Source organism: Staurois parvus, unplaced genomic scaffold (assembly GCF_062004578.1).
Source record: "Staurois parvus isolate SC_StPar_1 unplaced genomic scaffold, SC_StPar_1.0 ptg000689l, whole genome shotgun sequence".
NCBI lineage: Eukaryota > Metazoa > Chordata > Amphibia > Anura > Ranidae > Staurois > Staurois parvus.
Window position 1 is genome coordinate 53,165 of NW_028318485.1, and position 22,724 is coordinate 75,888.

The 22,724-nt window shown below is 44.8% G+C and overlaps 1 protein-coding gene across 1 annotated transcript; it reads left to right on the top strand.

The window, feature by feature from the left end:
* The first annotated feature begins 18,526 nt into the window (after positions 1-18,526).
* LOC149446790 (uncharacterized) lies at positions 18,527-19,469 on the top strand. The gene is made up of 2 exons (XM_089652611.1): positions 18,527-19,309; positions 19,392-19,469. The coding sequence occupies exons 1-2, from the start codon at positions 18,527-18,529 to the stop codon at positions 19,467-19,469; spliced, it is 861 nt and encodes a 286-aa protein (XP_089508737.1).
* The last annotated feature ends 3,255 nt before the right edge of the window (positions 19,470-22,724 follow it).

Below are 22,724 nucleotides of genomic sequence, written 5' to 3' on the forward strand. Positions count from 1 at the left end.
CTGAGATCGATAATCTGGGAGCGCTGAGATCGATAATCTGGGAGTGCTGAGATCGATAATATGTGGGTGCTGAGATCGATAATCTGTAAGCACTGAGATCAATAATCTGGGAGTGCTGAGATCGATAATCTGGGAACGCTGGGACCAATAATCTTTGAATGCTGAGATCGATAATCTGGGAACGCTGGGACCAATAATCTTTGAATGCTGAGATCGATAATCTGGGAACGCTGGGACCAATAATCTTTGCTGAGATTGATAATCTATGGGCACTGAGATTGATAATTTGTGGATTCTGGGATCGATAATCTGGTTGTGCTGAGATCGATAAACTGGGAGCGCTGAGATCAATAATCTGTGAGTGTTGGGATCGATAATCTAAGAGCGCTGAGATCGATAATCTGGGAGCGCTGACATCGATAATCTAATAGCGCTGAGATCGATAATTTGAGAACGCTGAGATACATGTTCCACCCGTTTTTAGCTGCAGCCGCTGCCCGCCCCCCTCCCTCTGACAGATCATACGGGGAGAGGTTCCCCCTTACTATCTGTCAAATTTGAAAACCGCGTGGCTGTGCCTGGCTCCGCCCACATCATTCAATCACAGACTTCTGTTAATGAATGAACTGCAAGTCCCGGCAGCCTTAGCGGCTTTTTCAATGAACTATCACAGTGCTGTGGAGCACCGGGGTAGATTGATGAAGCTTCCTGTCAGTATATCAGTTTGCTCGTACATCCTGTGCGACAAGCGGATATTCTGACAGGTCTGCAGGAGACCTGCATGGCACCGGCCATCTACTGATCACTGGTGCAATGCTTTCCAGGCTCCTGCAGACAAGAATAATAAATGCTCATTATTTTACCTGCAAAAAATGTGCATTTATCATTTTTGTCCAACAGTTGAACTTCTCCTTTAACCATCTCCAGTCCCTCTTGTCATTGATAACATGTGTGTAGCATCACCTGTTGTTTATACCAATGATGAGAGAGGACTGCCATTCACTTTCAATGAAGGTTCATCCTATTGTCTTCCCTCACCCTATTGGACTGTAAATGAACGTCTCCTGGCTGGGATTACCATGGAGAGCTGAAACAAAGAGAAAATGAAACTAAGTAGACTTTGAAGATGCCTTTTGTGAAGCAGATCACACCTTGTTCAACCAATGGAAAGCAAGCCATTAGTGAATGGCAGTGACCTAAATAAAAGGTGAAGCTGGGTCTGGCCACTTCCAAGGACTACTGCTTCATAGAACAAGGAGCTTGGAAGGGATCCTATACTACATTACACCAGGTAGGTACGCTTTGTATGATTGGACACTTTTACATGTTTGTATGTGTTTTATCTGCAACCATTGACCGGAGATTCATGGCGCAGCAACTGGAGTACATCTCAGTTCTTTTTTTCTGTTGTGTTTTAATACAAAAATTGAAATCCAGGTAACAGATACAATCAGAAAAAAATAAAAAAATTTATATATATATATATATATTTTTTTTTTTAGAACATTTTTTTTTTTTTTTTTAGAACATTTTCCACACAGGAAATGAACCATCAGACACATTGGCTAAGCAACCGACATAAATAGGAGCAATGGGGGTTGATTTACTAAAGGCAAATATACTGAGCACTGCGAGCGCACTTGCTCCAGTGTTTAGCAAATGATGAAAAGCTTTACTTTACAAAGAATACCCAATCACCTGCAAGAAAAATAAAGGACACTGCATTTTTGCTTGCATACGATCGAATGATAGAAATCAGCAGAGCTTCCTCTCAGATCTAGAAAAACTGCACTTTGCAGTGCACAGAATATTTGCCTATAGTAAATCAACACCTATGTCATCATTAATCACTTGCATCCCCCGGACTATTTCTCTGTAAACCCCCTAGAGTCCCAAAGTGTGTTTTTTTTTTTTTTTTTTTTTTTTTTTTTCCCATTATGTCTCATTCCACATGTTTTTTCTTAGGTTTTTTAGTCTACCCTAAAGTATTGTACATTTTTTTTTTTTCAGTACAGCTTTGGCTTTGTTGAGATTCTGGATAAATATATAATAATATATAGATAACACAAACCAAAGAGGGTTACAATTTGAGCGCAGAGTGCCATTACCTTCACCCTGTAATGGTCTAATCCTTTTGGAGCATCGTCTATTACGGCTGCTGATCTTCTATGGTGAGATTGTGATTGCACATCTTCGAGCGGAGCGCTTTATGACCATTTATAATTTTATGGTCCGTCTGGTAAGAGGCTCTGATATCTACATGTGGAGGTGGTGGAGTTTTTCTCACATCGTGGTGTATCGTCGCAACCTAGATCGCACCTGGCACTTTTGGAGAAGAAGGGACTTTAATTGTAATTTGAATTCAGGCTTCATATGGATATTTTAACTTCATTTTTTTTATTCACTGTATGAAATTCAGTATGGTTTAATATGAAATTCACTGATGTAAATTTATTATAAGTATTTTGTTTATCTAGTTATATTCTATTTGTTCACTGGCGCTGTTATTTTGTTCTATACGTTTTTAGTGCAACAATATTATGATTACGTCAGGCTGATGAGGGTACAAGGTAACATGATGGTGAGTTTTCACACATTTGCAATCACTAAAAATATTATTGTGATCCAGGGAATATCTGATTGTCTCTCAGGGGATCAGGAAGGAATTTTATTCCCTGCAGAAGCAAATAGGATTGTGCCCTTTTTTTTTTTTTTTTTTATTTTTTTTTTTTTTTGCCTTCATCTGGATCAACTGTGGGTATAGGATTATAACTTTTTTTTTTTTTTTTTTTAATATGGTTGAACTGGATGGACTTTTTTTCTTTTTTCAGCCAGACTAATGCAGGCCATAGATGGGTCGAAAATTGGCCGATTTTTCGGCCGAAAATAAAATCGGCCGATTTTCGGATCGTTAGTGGGCTATTTGTTTGGCCGTTTTTCGGTATTTTGGCAGATTTTTTTAGGAGGAGGAGGAGGAGGAGGAAGAGGAGCTATTTTTTTGACAGTTCCTTGACATTTACAGCGGTTGCAACATTGTATCTATTTGTTTCCGAATAAAAACATCTGTATCCTAAATGGATACAAATAGATACAATGTTGCAACCACTGTAAATGTCAAGGAACTGTCAAAGAAATAGCGGAGCTCTCTGCAGGGACACTTTTTGCTGGCTGTAGATGGGATGAAAATCGGCCGTTTTTTTTTTTTTTCTTTACCATTGATGGTAACGTCGGCCGCTTGAACGACCGATTTTTAGTTTTTTAAAAGAAAAATCGGCCGTTTTTCTCCCCGTCTATGGCCTGCATAACTATGTACCTATGTGCTCACCTGCATGAGCATGTGACACAATAGGCCAGCAACAAATCACTATAGCAGTGATCTTCTGTTGTAGGAAAATGAAGTATAGAGTTAAAACCCCTGTCTTACCTCCATACTGGCAGGAAGTGCTGTGTTTTTACCTCCGGTACCATCCAACACCCCTATGTGAACACAACACGGAAGCATTGTGCTGACAATTGCTTCTACAGCATGCTGCTATGGCGTTGTTTTTTGACGCATTGGAAGCCCAGAAGCTGATGTAGGGATCCCATCTAGGGTTGCCACCTTTTTCCCTTCAACCCGAACACATATTCATTACACAAGTTCTGAGGCTAATTAATTGCAGATAAGACGCTAAGTGAATTTACCACCTTAACCGCTTGCCCTCCAGAGGCCAAAAAGTGACCAGGCCATTTGTTTGCGACATGGTGCTGCATTAATTTAGCGGACAATTATGCAGTCATGCAACGCTGCATGCAAATAAAATGTACATCTTTTTTTTTTTTTTCCCCCGCAAATAGAGTTTGCTTGCGGTGGTGTTTGATCGTGTATGTATTTTTAATTTTTTTGCGCTATAAAAAAAAAAAAACCCCGACAATTTTGAGGAAAAAACACAATATTTTTGACTTTTTGCTATTAAACATATCCAGTAATAAAATCGAATTTTGTCATAAATTTAGGCCGAACTGTATTCTGCTCCATGTCTTTGCCAAAAAAATCCCATCCCAAATGCCCAAATGCATCTAAACTTACCGTATTTTTCGCCGTATAAGACGCACTTTTTCTTCCCCAAAACTGGGGGGAAATGTCAGTGCGTCATATGGAGCGGCCGGTCCAGTATTTCCACCGCGGCCATGTCAGAATACCGGGCCGGCCGCTCAGCTCTGCAGCGGGACCTTACCTGTTCCTTTATCCAGCGGCGCGCTGTCTTCCGGCTTCTGTAGTGTGGGCACTGGGCATGACAGCCGGGTGCCAAGTGCGCATGCGCAAGAAGCGGTGCTTTTTGTGAATGGTAAGGCGGTACCTGGGACACATGACAGATCCCAGAAGCCGCCGGACCAATCATAAAGCGCAAGTGCTTCTCACTCATGCGCACTGGGCATCCGGCTGTCATGCCGAGCGCCATTACAGAAGCCGGGAAGACAGCGCGCGGCTGGATCGAGGAACAGGTAAGATCAAACAAAAAGTCTGCGGAAGTAAGAGCGGGTACCTGTCAAATTCAGGTACCCGCTCCCCACCTCCCCAAAGGTCAGCAGTCATCCCTGTGCTGTCCGCAGTCTCTGGTCATCCCTGTGCTGTCCGCAGTCTCTGGTCATCCCTGTGCTGTCCGCAGTCTCTGGTCATCCCTGTGCTGTCCGCAGTCTCTGGTCATCCCTGTGCTGTCCGCAGTCTCTGGTCATCCCTGTGCTGTCCGCAGTCTCTGGTCATCCCTGTGCTGTCCGCAGTCTCTGGTCATCCCTGTGCTGTCCGCAGTCTCTGGTCATCCCTGTACTGTGTCTGCAGTCCATTAGTTCAGAATTTTTTTTTTTCCCCTGTTTTCTGCCTCTAAAACCTAGGTGCGTCTTATACGGCGAAAAATATGGTACATACAAATGCAGGTCATAGTTCTTATTCAGTCAATATCAATTCAGTCTGTGTATCCACCAAAACTCAAGTGTGTGTGTTTTTTTTTTTCTATTTTTTAAATTCAAAGATACATGATCACCGCTACTATTTGACTTAGGAAGGTAATCTAAGATCAAAAATGTAAATTCAGAATTATATTTGTTTGGCCTCTGCAAAATGATTTTGGACGTTAGGACTAGAGATGAGCGAATCGAAGTAGGCGAAGTGGAATTCGAGTCGCGAATCGAAATTTTTCCTAAAATGGCGGCGGACATGTGCGGCGACGGAGCGGGGATGTCTGGGAAGGCGCGCAGACAAGACGCGCTGACCCATAATGCATTCCTTAATGACATGTGATCGCATTAGCCAATCAGCAGCCAGCCAGCCAGCTATAAATAGCGGCCATTTTAGAATTCTTCATTTGCCTCCAGTCATTCAAGAGAGGCAGACCGCTCTGTATTAGGGACAGAGTTAGGGCCACAGAAACGTTACTTGGGGACAGAGAAACGTTACTTAGGGACAGAGAAGCATTACTCAGGGACACAGAATTGTTAATGAGGGCCACAGAATCGTTACTTAGGGCCAAAGAAACGCTAGTTAGGGCCACAGAATTGTTACTCAGGGACAGACAGAATTGTTACTGAGTGCCAGAGAATTGTTACTTAGGGCCACAGAATTGTTACTCAGGGACAGACACAGAATTGTTACTGAGGGCCACAGAATTGTTACTGAGGGCCACAGAATTGTTACTGAGGGCCACAGAATTGTTACTGAGGGCCACAGAATTGTTACTGAGGGCCACAGAATTGTTACTGAGGGCCACAGAATCGTTTAATTAAAGAGTATGTCAGACAACATGCAGAGGAGTGGCAGAGGAGGCAATGTTTTAGGAGCGAGCAGACGTGGCAGCAGAGGAAGTGGTCGAGGCAGCACTATTCGCAGCCAGAGGCCAGTGCTCCCGATGTCATCCAGTACAGTGAGGAAGAGCTAACAGAGGGCGGTCAGGAACGAGGGGAGACATCCGCCTCTTCAGCAGCCAGGCGAAGAAGTAGTGGCGAGGAGAGTGGCTCGGTAGCCGGTGTAGAGACAGGTCTGTCTCCTGACCCACACGCAGCCGAGGGGGCTAGTAGTGAGGCGGAGACACTAATTGATGATGATGAGGCTGATCGCACTTGGCAGCCTCGTCGTCATCAGGCTATTGCTTCCGCATCATCAGGAGAAGAGGGTGGCAGCTTGGCAGCGAGCAAAACAGTCGGTGGGTTGTCTCCATCGCCACACTCTGCCATGTGCCACTTTCAGATCTCCTCACACACTGCTGGTGTGTTGAATTTTTTGACATAGGGTGCTGGCAGATTACGGGCCTCCCATAGCTGCTGCCAGGCCCCTAATCTGCCATGGGCCCCTATACCGCCTCCTCATGCTGCTGCCAGGTCCACAGTCTCTCATGCCATGTGCCACTTTCAGGTCTCCTCACACACTGCTGTTGTGTTCAATTTTTTGACATAGGGTGCTGGCAGATTACGGGCCTCCCATAGCTGCTGCCAGGCCCCTAATCTGCCATGGGCCCCTATATACCGCCTCCTCATGCTGCTGCCAGGTCCAGAGTCTGTCATGGGTCCCTGTACGGCCTCCCATTGCTGCTGTCTCCATCGCCACACTCTGCCATGTGCCACTTTCAGGTCTCCTCACACACTGCTGGTGTGTTCAATTTTTTGACATGGGGTGCTGGCAGATTACGGGCCTCCCATAGCTGCTGCCAGGCCCCTAATCTGCCATGGGCCCCTATATACCGCCTCCTCATGCTGCTGCCAGGTCCAGAGTCTGTCATGGGTCCCTGTACGGCCTCCCATTGCTGCTGTCTCCATCGCCACACTCTGCCATGTGCCACTTTCAGGTCTCCTCACACACTGCTGTTGTGTTCAATTTTTTGACATAGGGTGCTGGCAGATTACGGGCCTCCCATAGCTGCTGCCAGGCCCCTAATCTGCCATGGGCCCCTATACCACCTCCTCATGCTGCTGCCAGGTCCAGGTGAACGTAGTCACACAGGGGAGGAACTTCTGAGTGTAATGAACAGAGAAATCGACAGATGGCTGTCTCCGCGCAAACTGAAAATCGGAACCATGTTGACCGACAACGGAAAGAACATGGTGTCTGCTCTGCGTCAAGGAAGGTTGTGCCATGCGCCATGCATGGCTCACGTGTTCAATCTGGTTGTCAAGCGGTTCCTAAAATCCACCATCCCACTGCAAGACATCCTTAAAATGTCACGTAAACTTTGCACGCATTTCAGCCATTCCTACACCGCAAAGCACACCCTCCTTGAGCTGCAGCGGCAGAACGGAATTGCACAGCATCGCCTGATCTGCGACGTTGCAACAAGGTGGAATTCAACCCTACACATGTTAGACCGCCTTTACGAACAGCGAAAGGCCATCACCGATTTCCTGATGTTACAAGCGGATAAAGGTACTCCCCTGTGTAACTTCGATGTCAGCCATTGGCAGCTCATGCGTGACACCTGCCGCTTGCTCAGGCCCTTTGAGGAGGCCACGCTATTCGTGAGTCGGCAGGACTATGGGATGAACGACGTCATTCCTCTGTTGCACGTCCTGGAACAAATGCTGTTAACAATGGCTGGTCAGGGTGCGGTAGACGTGGCGCACAGATCTCAACGCCACATGACCCCTGTGGGGGCAGGACAGGAAGAAGAGGAGGAGGTAGAGGAGGACATTTGTGCTCAGGAATTATTGAGTGAAATGGGTGGTTTTTCCACTCAGCGGACAGGAGTGGAGGAGCAGGAGCATCTGGTAGAGGAGGAGGAGGAGGAGACAGAGGACCCAGACGCACCGTGGCAGTATGCTGTGGAGATGGAGGCAGGGAGTCCCTCGCATTCCTTGGCACAAATGGCCCATAGCATGCTCGGTTGCTTGCGTAGCGACAGCCGAATAATAACCATCAGACAGAGGGATGACTTTTGGCTGTCCACCTTGTTGGACCCTCGCTACCGTTCAAAAATGGTGGCCTTTTTCACACCTGCTGAGAGGGAGGCCAAAATAACGTACTATAAAAACCACCTATGTAGTCAGTTGGTCTCTGCCTTTGTGCGCCAACGTCCATCCTCAGACACTGTGGGCCCTGTGCGCTCGCGTTCCGCTGCCATGGCAGCAGGGGAGGGGTGGGGTGGTAGGAGCAGTGGCAGCTCCACCAGCAGCGGCTGCCTCAGTCTGCAGTCGATGATGAGTAGCTTTCTTCACCAGCGCAGTGAGGAAACTACTAACCAGCCGCAGCAGCAGCAGCATCAGGTGGACCTGGAGCAGGAGCTCAAACAACAGGCTTGGGCCTACTTGGACAGCACTCTGCCAACCGAGGTAGACAATCCCCTTGACTACTGGGCAATGAAACTTGACCTTTGGCCCCAACTAGCTGAATTTGCCCTTGAAAGGCTGTCATGCCCGGCCAGTAGCGTGGCATCGGAGCGCGTGTTTAGTGCGGCAGGAGGTATTGTAACTCCGCGGAGGACACGACTGTCCACCCAAAGTGTGGAGAGACTCACGTTTGGGAAAATGAATCAGGCGTGGATTAGTCTGGATTTCAAACCACCAGTTCCTGACACAACTGACTAAATCCGCCATGAATCATGCCCCAAACATGTGCCACTTTCAGGTCTCCTCACACTGCTGGTGTGTTGAATTTTTTGACATAGGGTGCTGGCAGATTATGGGCCTCCTATAGCTGCTGCCAGGCCCCTAATCTGCCATAGGCCCCTATATACCACCTCCTCATGCTGCTGCCAAGTCCAGAGTCTCTCATGGGTCCCTGTACGGCCTCCCATTGCTGCTGTCTCCATCGCCACACTCTGCCATGTGCCACTTTCAGGTCTCCTCACACTGCTGGTGTGTTGAATTTTTTGACATAGGGTGCTGGCAGATTACGGGCCTCCCATAGCTGCTGCCAGGCCCCTAATCTGCCATGGGCCCCTATATACCGCCTCCTCATGCTGCTGCCAAGTCCAGAGTCTGTCATGGGTCCCTGTACGGCCTCCCATTGCTGCTGTCTCCATCGCCACACTCTGCCATGTGCCACTTTCAGGTCTCCTCACACACTGCTGGTGTGGTCAATTTTTTGACATAGGGTGCTGGCAGATTACGGGCCTCCCATTGCTGCTGCCAGGCCCGTAATCTGCCATGGGGCCCCGTACCGCCTCCTCATGCTGCTGCCAGGTCCAGAGTCTCTCATGGGTCCCTGTACGGCCTCCCATTGCTGCTGTCTCCATCGCCACACTCTGCCATGTGCCACTTTCAGGTCTCCTCACACTGCTGGTGTGTTCCATTTTTTGTCATAGGGTGCAGGCAGATTACGGGCCTCCCATTGCTGCTGCCAGGCCTGTAATCTGCCATGGGCCCCTGTACCGCCTCTTCATGCTGCTGCCAGGTCCAGAGTGTGTCATGGGTCCCTGTACAGCCTCCCATTGCTGCTGCCAGGAGGCAGCAGGGTCGCAGCAGTGTCAGTGGAGGCAAACGGCCACGGAGTAGAGCACCAGCTCCACTGCAACCTACCACCACGGCCAGTAGTGGTGCCGGTGTGCACGGAGGAAGTAGCAGTCAGCCAGTGAGGAGTAGCGGGGGCAAAGTTTCCTACTCGGCGGTGTGGCAATTTTTCGTCAAGCCGCCCGAGGAAGTAAACGTAGCCGTATGTCGACTATGTGGCCAGAAAGTCAAGCGTGGCCAGGGGGCCCATGTTGGGACTACAGCGTTGCATCAGCATATGCAGCGTCGCCATTCGGTGGCCTGGGAAAACCGTGATAAAGATACGGCGGTTCTGCCTGCCCCAGCCCAGGGTTCCATTTTGTCATAGGGTGCTGGCAGATTACGGGCATCCCATTGCTGCTGCCAGGCCTTAATCTGCCATGGGCCCCTGTACCGCCTCCTCATGCTGCTGCCAGGTCCAGAGTCTGTCATGGGTCCCTGTACGGCCTCCCATTGCTGCTGTCTCCATCGCCACACTCTGCCATGTGCCACTTTCAGGTCTCCTCACACACTGCTGGTGTGTTGAATTTTTTGACATAGGGTGCTGGCAGATTACGGGCCTCCCATAGCTGCTGCCAGGCCCCTAATCTGCCATGGGCCCCTATATACCGCCTCCTCATGCTGCTGCCAAGTCCAGAGTCTGTCATGGGTCCCTGTACGGCCTCCCATTGCTGCTGTCTCCATCGCCACACTCTGCCATGTGCCACTTTTTCAGGTCTCCTCACACTGCTGGTGTGTTGAATTTTTTGACATAGGGTGCTGGCAGATTACGGGCCTCCTATAGCTGCTGCCAGGCCCCTAATCTGCCATGGGCCCCTATACCGCCTCCTCATGCTGCTGCCATGTCCAGAGTCTCTCATGTGTCCCTGTACGGCCTCCCATTGCTGCTGTCTCCATCGCCACACTCTGCCATGTGCCACTTTCAGGTCTCCTCACACTGCTGGTGGGTTCCATTTTGTCATAGGGTGCTGACAGATTACGGGCCTCCCATTGCTGCTGCCAGGCCTGTAATCTGCCATGGGCCTCCATACCGCCTGGTCACGCTGCTGCTGGGTCCACAGTGTGACATGGGTCCCTGTACCGCCTCCCATTGCTCCCACTCTGCCATGTGCCACTTTGAGGTCTCCTCACACTCCTGCTGGTTTCCATTTTGTCATAGGTTGCTGTATGGCCTCCCATTGCTGCTGCCTCCACCGCCACACTGTGGCTCCAAACACTGGTTTTGGCCCCGTGACTGGCCAAATGAGTGAAGTGTGCGGTGATTCTAAGATCGACGGCACTCATCTGCATGTCATACTGAGTGACAGTATTATTTCTCTTCCCCAGCAGACTCCAAGGGCATTTAAATTAAAGGTACAGTGTTCTGCACTAATATTAAGTCTCTCTGAAGCCTAGAAACACCCTTTTTTAAGTTAAATTCACAGCGAATATATTCGACTCGAATCGAATATTGTCCACGAATTCGCCGAATCAGTCGAATCGAATTTTTGAATACTTCGCTCATCTCTAGTTAGGACATTCTGGAGTTGATTTACTAGTGCACTTTGCAAGTACAGTTGAGCTCTTCAAGAGCATTTGCTCCAGTAAATGAGGTAAATCTTCACTTTGCACAGAATAATGAATCGCATGCAGGGACAAAAAAAACTGTATTTTTTTTGCTTGTACATGATTGAATGATGGAAGTTAGCAGAGCTTCCTCTCATTAAGCAAGCTGTGCATCGAATGACTTTTCAGAATGCAACTGCACTTGCAAAGTGCACTGTCTATTTGCCTTTATTAAATCAACCCATATGTGTTTAACAGCTTCCCGTCTGCACTATAGCAGATATACTGCTACAGTGTGGCACGGGTGCGCAAACTCACGTGTGTATATGTATATATGTGTGTGATTTTGCATTTCCAGGTAGGGGACGTGCGCACTCCCTCCCCGTGCCACCATTCGCGGCCTCAGCTGTCAATCAACGGGTCCCTGCCGGTGACTACTCACCGGTGATTGCTGATCATCTCCGACGGGGGAAAACTGTAAACAAAACAGTTCTCTCCCCTCTCAGCTCCTGCACACTGCTTTGCATGGCTGTGCTATGCACAGCCATGCAAAGCAGTGTGCTTACAGTGAAGCACAAACGCACACAACCCCACAGTAAAACACACAGTTGACCCTTTGATTGCCCCATATGTTAACCCCCTCCTGCCCAGTGCCATTAGTACAGTGACAGTTCTTTTTATTAGCACTGATCACTGTTTTGGTGCCACTGGGGAGGTCAGTGACACCAAGTCAGTCCCCCCCCCCCCCAGTGTCAGAATGTGCGCCGCAGTCCCGCTTTAAGTCGCTGATCGCTGCCATTACTAGTAAATAAAAAATTCCAGTGTATATATACCGCCATCTGTAAACACTATAAATTTCACGTAAACCAATTAATTTACATGCATTGGGATTTTTTTTAAGCAAAGACATGGAGCAGAATACAAATCCAATTCAAAAACAGAACAAAGTATATATTAAAAAAAAAAAGAGGCAATATTTCTCACTAGGGTTTTGCTTGTGGTATTACATGCGGTATTTGCATCTGGTTTGGTATGTGTCTGGTGCATTTGTAAAGGGCACTGTCTATTTGCCTTTTGTAAATCAACCCCTATGTGTTTAATATCCCATTTTGTCATGTCTATGCTCCCTGCCCCATGCATTCTACTTGATATACTTGATAAAGGTTTGGTGGACAGCAGGGGCGGTCTGACAACTCATGGGGCCCCTGGGCAATAGGGGATCATGTGGCCCTGTGTCCTCACCCACACTCAAACCACACCCAAGAAAGCTTATGAAAGGTACCAGGGGCATCTCATGGGGCCCTCTACTGACCCCGGGCCCTCGGGCAGTGCTCGAATGGTCAGTCCGCCCCTGGTGGACACACATTTTGAACACAAAGGATTTGATTTACTAAAGGCAAACAGGCCATAAACTTTACAAGGGGATTTTTACCAAGATCATTTTTCCTTAGCTCATTAAATATGGTCAAAACTCTCTTTGGATCAAATACCTAATCAAGTGTGAGGAAAAAAAAAAAAAAAAAGTATTTTGGTTTGCACATGATTGGATGATGGTAGTCCAGAAGAGCTTTGCCTGGTAAATAAACCCCATTGAGTCTATCTTGACCAAAATAAAGACCATGATCTGTATTTGTATATATGTTTAGATCCATTTGAGACAGGACATATATTTACACCCATTTCATTTTCGGCTAGAATATCTCTGTAAATACATTGAAAGTTGTATATTTGGGCAGCAGCTTAGCAGGTGCATTGGTTGAGATGTACATGAATGATATAATTGTTCCTGTTTCATTGGTTGGTTATTGGCAGTGTCTGATTCTGTATTTCCTGTGTGGAGAAATTAAATTACTTTGAAGAAAAAAAAATCCCCTTATGGGACTTTATTGCAGCAAACTGGGACATGACACGTATACACCCAAGAAAACCTTTTATTATTGTGCTGCGCTCCCTAAAAACAAAAACAGCATGTGCATATATATAAATTTTCAGAAACATGCAATAACCCTCTTAATTTTGTTCCACTAAAAATCCACCCATGCAGCAAAAACATCCCAATATAATACACAAAAAATCCTCATTAAAAAATCACCCATGCATCAAAAAACATCCCAGTGTAATAAACAAAAGTCCTCTTTCCCATAAATCAGCTTCAATCAAATGGATTAATTCCAGGTTTCCAAGTTCCTTATAGCAACACTGCTGCTCTATTATGCGCTCACCTATATTCACAGCCTATCAGGCTAATAAACGCAGTTGATCCCACATGAGGATGAAGGATCCCTTGGATGACCACCACCTTCTTTGGATCTCTCCACACTTCAGTGTTCCTGATTAACCACCTGGACACTTAATCCTCTTCTATGGACATACGGATAAATGGATATAATATGCCTCTTCCACCCCTCCTGGGGAAGGAACCTCCTAAAGATTACTCCAGCAATCTCCACATGTATGGTAATAAAGGGAAACAAAGAATAGTGCTTTATCCTTTTAAAACACTTTATTGCAAAACTAAGTTTGCCACACTCACATTGTAACAGATAAAACAAGCCCATCAGTAAAAATAGCCATCGGTGTTCTCAGTACTCGCCGTATCACAGCAAAGCCGATCGAACGCGGTGATGTCAGAGCCCCTCCCCTACGCGTTACGCCTCTGGTCACGTGGCTTCATCAGGATGAATTGATTGGTCACCATCCACTCAGTGGGCTTTTTATACAGGACTCTCAGGATCCATTTTATTGAAAACCGCATGTGCGTGGCCATTTTCTAAGAGACTGAAACCAAGCCTCTATATATACCAGACTCCTGCCCGTCCTCCCCGCTCCATCGGCTTCACTATACATATACTGCGATACAGATATACGATATTGTTACATCCAAATATACATCTCTCCTCATTTTATTCTCACAGTATATTCATAGGATGCCCAAACTAAAAAATAAAATTATAAAATAAATGCAAACATATTTAAACTAATACATACCCACCAATATGGTCTATATAACAACACACCTGATTATACCCCCCAAGAGAATAGTTTCTTTATGGTCTTAACCCCTTTCACCTATCCTGCCCACAAACAATCTCATATAAATTGTTCAACCTAATCAATATGTCTAAATATTTAAATACCTCCTCCCTCAACAACCTGATTATGGTATCTACTACTCCTACAAATCCCCAAATCATTATTTAACTCAAAAAATTCCAGTTCCATTTAAAACCTTCTCCCACTATATCCCTATCACAGTTTCCACTACTCCTTACAATTCCCCAATATTACTCACTCAAAAATTACCAGATAATATCTCAACTTTCCTACATCCTTTTTCTAAACACCCTTTTAGTTATTACTCAAAAAACATCCCCTTATGGGACTTTATTGCAGCAAACTGGGACATTACACGTATACACCCAAGAAAACTTTTTTTTTTTTTTCTTTAAATTCAACTTATAAGAAATTCATAATTTCTATTAAAGGGCATTCACTCTGACAAATATTGCAAAAAAGCTTTCTTCACAAAGTGAAAAGACACCCGAGAAAGCGTTGCCCCGACACGGTTCGATCATTTCACATTTTTGATCTTCTTCAGGGGCCATAGATACAGAAGAAATTTCTAATGGACACATAGAGCTAAATCATAATATGTATATATCAACAATTAGTCAATGGCATTGATATCATTACTGTGATAGTACTTACAACAAGTAAATATTAGTCAGAGCAATTGTAAGATAATAGCATCTAGGATGAAGCCGCATGAACTGGAGTCCCAACGGTGTAGACAATCAAGAAGAACAGTGGTCAGATGTCAATCCCATGGTACCAGCAGCAACCAGGAAACCCCAGATCACCCTCTACACCTTCTACGAACATCACAAAAAACAAAATGAATTATATAAAAGGTTTATCTCATGGACCTGAAGGATGATACTCAAAATAATAAAAAAAAAAAAGAAAGGAGGACTAACCATGTTGAAGCGTGGCCAATGCATGTGATGAATTGAAATGTTTCTGTATTAAATGGTGAAGATATCATTAATCTCATAGGGCCACAACTCAAGGCAAATAATTACAAGATTGAAATGCTTTTTTCTTCAATGGCAGGGATCTCACAAGTCCCATAGACCAAAAGCCCAAGATCGCTCCGTGTGCAATACTTAAGCAAAGTATATAAAATAGAATACAATTGTTTTCACAGAATTTACACATTTCCTTTGTAAACATTTTGTTGTGGTTTTTTTTTTTTTTTTTTTCGAATCATTGGTGGGGCCAACTTGATGATTTTTTGATGGACTGATGAGAAAATTCAAAGACGCAGGATGGAAAATGTTTCTGGAGTATATGGATTACTAACAATGTATGAGGCTTACGTTTTGGTAAAGTCCACTAACCGCTTCACGCCGGCCCTTTTTAAGGAGTTTCTGATGGGAGGAGAGGCGGGGTTTAGGGTCATGTGACCGACGTGATTGGCTGTCACGGCAGTCACATGATTGGAAAGGTCCCGATCGCAAGGAGAGATTGGGACCTTTCTGTGGGACACTGACACATGTGCTGGGAGTGTGCAGGGCACGCGCTCTCAGCACATGTTTGTCTAAAAATGGTATGCAAATATGCGGCCGCTCGGCGTCAGAGCCTGGCCACCGAGACGCTGCATATTTGCATACTGTCGGCGTGAAGAGGTTAATTCAAAATCTGAATTTTAAAAGCAAACTAAATGTTGAACTACTTTCCAATGACATTTGAATATTCTGAGAATTTTTGTACAAATATTCCTTTTGAAATTCTACTAGTGTATACCCAACTTTAATTTGAAATAAGTTGCTTGTGAACTTGATTAAAGGCTGGTCATCAGAAAATGTAGCTCCTTGTAATAACTTATGCATACATTTTCACTAAAGAGAGAGCACTGAAAAGATTTGGTGATACTGCGTACCTATGACATGTGGAAACTGCACTGTTTTCCAGTCATTTCCTGTCCATATTTATACACACTATATTGCCAAAAGTATTGGGACACGCACATGAACTTTAATGGCCCCCCAGTCTTAGTCCGTAGGGTTCAATACTGAATTGGCCCCGCCCTTTGCAGCTATAACAGCTTCAACTCTTCTGGGAAGGCCGTCCACAAGGTTTAGGAGGGTGTCTATGGGAAGGTTGGACCATTCTTCCAGAAGCACATTTGTGAGGTCAGGCACTGATGTCGGGGGAGGAGGCCTGGCTCACAGTCTGCGCTCTAATTCATCCCAAAGGTGTTCTATGGGGTTGAGGTCAGGACTCTGTGCAGGTCAGTCAAGTTCCTCCACCCCAAACTCTCTCATCCATGTCTTTATGCACTGGTGCACAGTCATGTTGGAACAGGAAGGGGCCATCCCCAAACTGTTTCCACAAAGTTGGGAGCATAAAATTGTCCAAAATGTCTTGGTATGCTGACGCCTTAAAAGTTCCCTTCACTGGAACTAGGGGGCCAAGCCCAACCCCTGAAAAACAACTCCACACTATAATCCCCCCTCCACCAAACTTTACACTTGGCACAATGCAGTCAGGCAAGTACCGTTCTCCTGGCAAGTACCAAACTCTGACACGCCCATCGGATTACCAGACAGAGAAGTGTGATTGGTCCCTCCAGAGAACACGTCTCCACTGCTCTAGAGTCCATCGCACTTGGTGATGTAAGGCTTGGATGCAGCTGCTCAGCCATGGAAACCCATTCCTTGAAGCTCTCTACACACTGTTGTGCTAATCTGAAGGCCACACAATGTTCAGAGGTCTTTAGCTATTGACTCTGCAGACAGTTGCCGACTTCTGTGAACATACAGTATATGTTTCAGATGATCCAAAACACAATGTGGTATATAACATTAAACAGAAAAAAATTGACCAGTACATCAGATAAGTGGTGAAAATGTCCAAAAGAAGTTATCGCAGGATCTTGCTTAGAAGCTATAAAAAGCCAGGATCAAACAGTAAAATTGCGCACTCACCGGACGCGCTGTGAAAAAGCGCATATGTAGTATAACCCCTGGAAATCCCTCATCAGGCGAGGACGATAGATAACCATCAGGGAGCAGATGATCTTGGTGTAATGGACAGCCTCCAGATCCAGGAATCCCCTTTAGACTGGGTGAATAATGAGTGAGGAACTCCCTCCGGTGGTCAAGATGAGTAATAGGATGTCCTAAAATTTATTAGCTCCAAAAAGGAGCCAAAAAACACCTCATAGTGTAGTAGGTAAAATCAAAAAAGTTTATTCCAAAAATATAATTAAAAACAGGGCAGAGACACTTAAACAATAAATGATAAAAGTAAAGTGTGACTGACCCAGAAGTAAGATGGCCGCCGGGCCTCCTCGTGGCTCCAGGCGGCTAAAATGTCACATTTTGCTGGCTCCTCCTAAGTCCTTTCGTGCTCCTGCACATCATCAGAGGGGAGGCCTCACTCATTATTCACCCAGTCTAAAGGGGATTCCTGGATCTGGAGGCTGCCCATTACACCAAGATCATCTGCTCCCTGATGGTTATCTATCGTCCTCGCCTGATGAGGGATTTCCAGGGGTTATACTACATATGCGCTTTTTCACAGCGCGTCCGGTGAGTGTGCAATTTTACCGTTTGATCCTGGCTTTTTATAGCTTCTAAGCAAGATCCTGCGATAACTTGTTTTGGACATTTTCACCACTTATCTGATGCACTGGTCAATTTTTTTCTGTTTAATGTTATATACCACATTGTGTTTTGGATCATCTGAAACATATATGTTCACAGACCTTATATTCATTAGCGCCACATATTTTTGTGTATCTTTGAAGGTTTTACTGTGATCGCCTTGGCTGCTGATGTGAGAGCGCTCACTTTCTTATTTTTTTCTAGTTGCCGACTTCTGCAGACTGTGTGCTGACCCCGCTCTGTCATTTTATGTGGCCTACCACTTCATGGCTTTGTTGCTGTTGTTCCCAGTTGCTTCCATTTTGTCATAATAACACTAACATTTGGCCATGGAATATTTAGTAGCCAGGAAATGTCACCATTGGAAATATTGCACATGTGTCACGGGACCACGCTTGAATTCACTGAGCTCTTGAGAGCGACCCTTTCTTTCACAAATGTTTGTAGAAGCAGTCTGCATGCCTAGGTGATGATTGTATACACCTGTGGCCATGCGGGTGTTTGGAACACTCTGAATCTAATGATTCTGAGGGGTCTCCCAATAGTTTTGACAATATATTGTATTTACCAGCTATTTCAGCTGTGATTGGAGAATAATTAATTCTGGTCTAGAATTCCAAAATGTTATCCCCAAGTTAATATTCAACTGTATTCAATATTTATTCTATAACCATTTTATTTTCATAATCCTATAGATCTTATTCAGCTTATAACGACCCCAGAGAAATCCTTCAGCAAAGCCCAGTAATCATCAGAGAATTAACACAGGAGAGAAGACTTTTTCAATACTCAGAATTTGACAAGTGCTTCTCAAAGACGACACATCTTTGCCACCAGAAGAAGTTTCACACTGGGAAAACATGTTTAAATGTGTGACATGTGATAAGAATTTCTCAAAAAAGTCACATTTTATTATACATATGAGGGGTCACACAGGAGAGAAGCCATTTGGCTGCTCAGAATGTGATAAGTGTTTCTCGGAAAAGGGAAGTCTGACTAGACACCAGAGGATTCACACAGGAGAGAAGCCATATAGCTGTTCCGAATGTACTAAGAGCTTCTCACAATCAGCATCTCTTTCTTACCACCAGAAGAAGATTCACCAAGGAGAAAATACATTTAAGTGCACCGAATGTGATATGTGTTTCATAGTAAAGTCAGATCTTATTGCTCATCAAAGGAATCACACAGGAGAGAAGCCATTCAGATGTTCTGAATGTGACAAATGTTTTTCCAGAAAATATTACCTTCTGCAGCACCAAAGGATTCACACAGGAGAAAAGCCATTTATGTGTTCAGAATGTGACCAGTGCTTTACGCAAACGACTCATCTTATTCAACATAAGAAGATTCACACCGGAGAGAAGCCATTTAGATGTCCAGAATGTGACAAACGCTTTGTGCAAAAAGCTCATCTTGCTCAACACCAAAAAGTTCACACAGGAGAGAAGCCATATAGATGTTCGGAATGTGACAAGAGCTTTGCAGAAATGAAGTTTCTTGCTATGCACCAGAGGATTCACACAGGAGAAAAACCATTTCAATGTTTGGAATGTGACAAGCGTTTCAATCAAAAGACAATTCTTACTCGACACCAGAGGATTCACACTGGAGAGAAACCATTCAGATGTTTGCAATGCGATATGTGTTTTACACGAAAGACAATGCTTACTCGACATCAGATATTGCACACTGGAGAAACCATTTAGATGTCTGGAATGTGACAAGTGTTTTATACAAAAGTCAAGTCTTACTCAACACCTGAAGATTCACAAAGGAAAAGAAGCCAATTCAATGAGTTAAATATGAATTTTATAAACATTTCAGATGTTGTAGATATCTGCTTAAAGCTGATCTCGTGCTTCCAGAACATGTTTACGTAATTTGGACCAAGCTGGTCCAAACAAACTATTAATTTCACTTAGGGCTCGTTCACACTTGATTTTACGTCTAACTCTTGTCAAACGCCCCTATAGCGTTTGAGAGGCGTTAGACAGGCATTTGGGAAATGTTTTTGACGCTCCCAAAACCCCTTATGCGCAGTTTTGAGGCGGTTGATAGGCATTTGCCAAACGTTAAAACCGCACCACAAACTCCTATAATGAAGATAAATGGTATTAGCACCTCGTAACCACCTTGCAAACGCCTGCCAGGCATTTGCGGAGCGGCACCATAGACTTGAATGGGAGGCTTCAACTCCTCCTGACTCAACAGGAGGCATCAGTTTTGCTGTGACGCAACGTGATGCGACGCTAACGCTTCCCTCCCCCCCCCCCCCCTTCCCACGAATAGAGCTTTCTTCCGGTGGTATTTGACTGCCTGTGTGGTGTGGTGTTGTGTTTTTTTTTTTTTCCTCCATTTTTTGCAATAGAAACAATATTTTTGACTTTTTGCTATTAAACACGTCCAGTAAAAAATTTTTTAAATCAAATTTCATCATAAATTTAGACCAAAATGTATTCAGCTCCATGTCTTTGCTAAAAAAAAAAAAAAAAAAAAATACCAATACGTGTAAATTAATTTGGTTTACGTCAAAGTTGTAGCGTTTACAAATGGCGGTATTACTGGGATTTCTTTTTTTTACTAGTAATGGCAGCAATCAGTGACTTATAACGGGACTGTGGCAGGCATTCTGACACTGGGGGGTAACTGACTTGGTGTCACTGACATCCTCAGTGACACTAATACAGTGACCAGTGCTAATAAAAAGCACTGACACTGCACTAATGGCACAGGGCAGGAAGGGGTTAACATGTGGGGTGATCAAAGGGTTAACTGTGTGCTGTTTTACTGTAAATTGTGTGTGTGTTTTACACTGTAAGCACACTGCTTTGTATGGCTCTGCATAGCAGAGCCATACAAAGCAGTGTGCAGGAGTTGACAGAGGAGAGAACTGTATTGTAGTTCTCTCCTTTTTTGCTAGTGCTCGGCGATACTGCTGCAAGGGTGCGCAAAATTATTTTTATATATATATATATATATATATATATATATATATATATACATACACAAATGATTTTGCATTTCTGTGCCGTTATTCGCGGCCTTGGATGTCCATCATCGGGTACCAGCCAGTGATTGACAGCTAAGGCCTCGAATAACGGCGCGGAAATGCAAAATCACGTGTGTGTGTGTGTATACATACGTGATTTTGCGCACCCCTGCTGCCCTCTAGCAGTATGTCTGCTATAGGGTGGCAGGAAAACTGTTACATTAAATACAACCTGTATCACAAAAGAGAGAAGCCCTATGAAGAACGTCCATGACATGACTTTTCAAAATGTGTTCACTTTTTGTGCTCAGAATAGATAGACTATTCATAATGCTTTAAATGTACATTTCACACTTGTATTGAGAACATTTGTTTACTATTTTTAAGCGTGTTTTTTTTTTTTTTTTTTCACTTCATAATAAAAATGCATGAATACAAAAACACAAGATTACAAAAATGTGAGAACACCTATGGTGTGTGTACTCTTCTAAATTGCCTATAGCCTGTGAATGAGGTAGTGCTATATGATTCACATGTACCATTAAACACGTTGTGTCACTTGTAGAATAAAAAGTTTTAACACGTAATCAATTGTGTGTTCATATAAAACGCTAAAAGATCCAAGATGTCCATCTTTGTGAAACTTCAGTACCAACCCTGCTGGCTTCCTCATTATCCCTGTTCATAGTTATTTGTAGAAGGATAGACTTCCTCTCCATGTTATATGGAAATGGTAACTTCAATGATTGTGGCAACTGGAAGGATGTTTCTAAGAGAAGACTTAGACATCTGTTAAGGAATGTTTTCACCCAAGACTCACACAGCGTTCCACACAAGATTCACACATGCTTATCCAAGATTCAAATGAGCACATTCACTCTATCACAATGGTTGTCACCCGTATTCATAGCTGATTTACTCAATGTTCACTGCGGGAAGGACGCAACATTCATTCACGATCACCACATCCCATGACCAGGGGACTAAAGATGGCTTGTAAAGTCCCACTAAACAATACCTACCCCCCCCATACTTAAAGCGGAGCTCCACCCAACAGGGGAAGTTCCACTTTAAGGACTGCTGCCCCGCTCCCCATTAAGGATTGGCACCTTTGAGGGGCGGGGGGGAGCGGGTACCCGAATTTGACAGGTATCCACTCCCATTTCTGGTCCAATCGCCTAGGCAATCGGAAATGAAAGGTGTCCTCCCTCCCTGTAGTCTTCTGGGACATGTGACAGGTCCTAGAAGACTACAGTACCATTCATGAAGCGCACTGCTACTTGCGCATGCGCAGTGGGTACCTGGCTGTGAAGCTGCAAGCTATCACAGCCGGGTGCCCACACTGAAGATGCCGAACTCCTGGAATACAGGACGGCTGGTGAAACGGGCTGTGGGGGACACACCACGGGACCGAGGGACAGGTAAGTGGCTGTTTTTTTTTAAAAGTCAGCTGCTGACTATTAATTTTTGACAGATTAAAGTGGAGTTCCACTCACCTAAGTAACCACATTGGCAACAAAATGGAGTTAATGGCCCAAAAACAACCTTTTATTACAACCATCAATAAATAATTTTTTTTTAATTAGTAGAAAACGCAGTATAAACATACTTTGTTTCAAGGTCCCAGTAGGCATCAAGAAAACAAATACCTGCGTCCTGCTTAACTAGGCCTCCATCCGCAACACCACCGACTCGGAGACGCCACCGCAGATACCCCCACCAGCACAACTGGAAGCCGTACCTAAGACGGGTTCCTACAAAGTGCCTTTTCTTGTGCCCACCTTAACCAATGAGGACCTTGCACCCCGCCGGACGTCCCCCAGCACCAATATGGCACAACATGATTCAGAAAAAATGAGGAAGGGTTGTAACAGCGCAAACACTGCAAAGTCCTGGGAAATGGTAGTATGGGGTGATGGTGGTATTAGTGGCTACTGTATGAAGAGCGTAGGATTCCGTGTGGCACTGAGGGCAAGGCTTCCAAATAAGCTGTAGCAACTTCTGTAGATGAGAAAAAGGAGAGAAGCGCCTCTAAGTGCAATAAGTCTTTTAATTCAAGTCTAAAT

Coding starts and splice junctions, on each gene's coding strand:
- LOC149446790 (XM_089652611.1), top strand. CDS start 18,527: ATGTTTAAATGTGTGACATGTGATAAGAATTTCTCAAAAAAGTCACAT. Junction 19,310..19,391: donor TCAGATGTTTGCAATGCGAT/ATGTGTTTTACA, acceptor CTGGAATGTGAC/AAGTGTTTTATACAAAAGTC.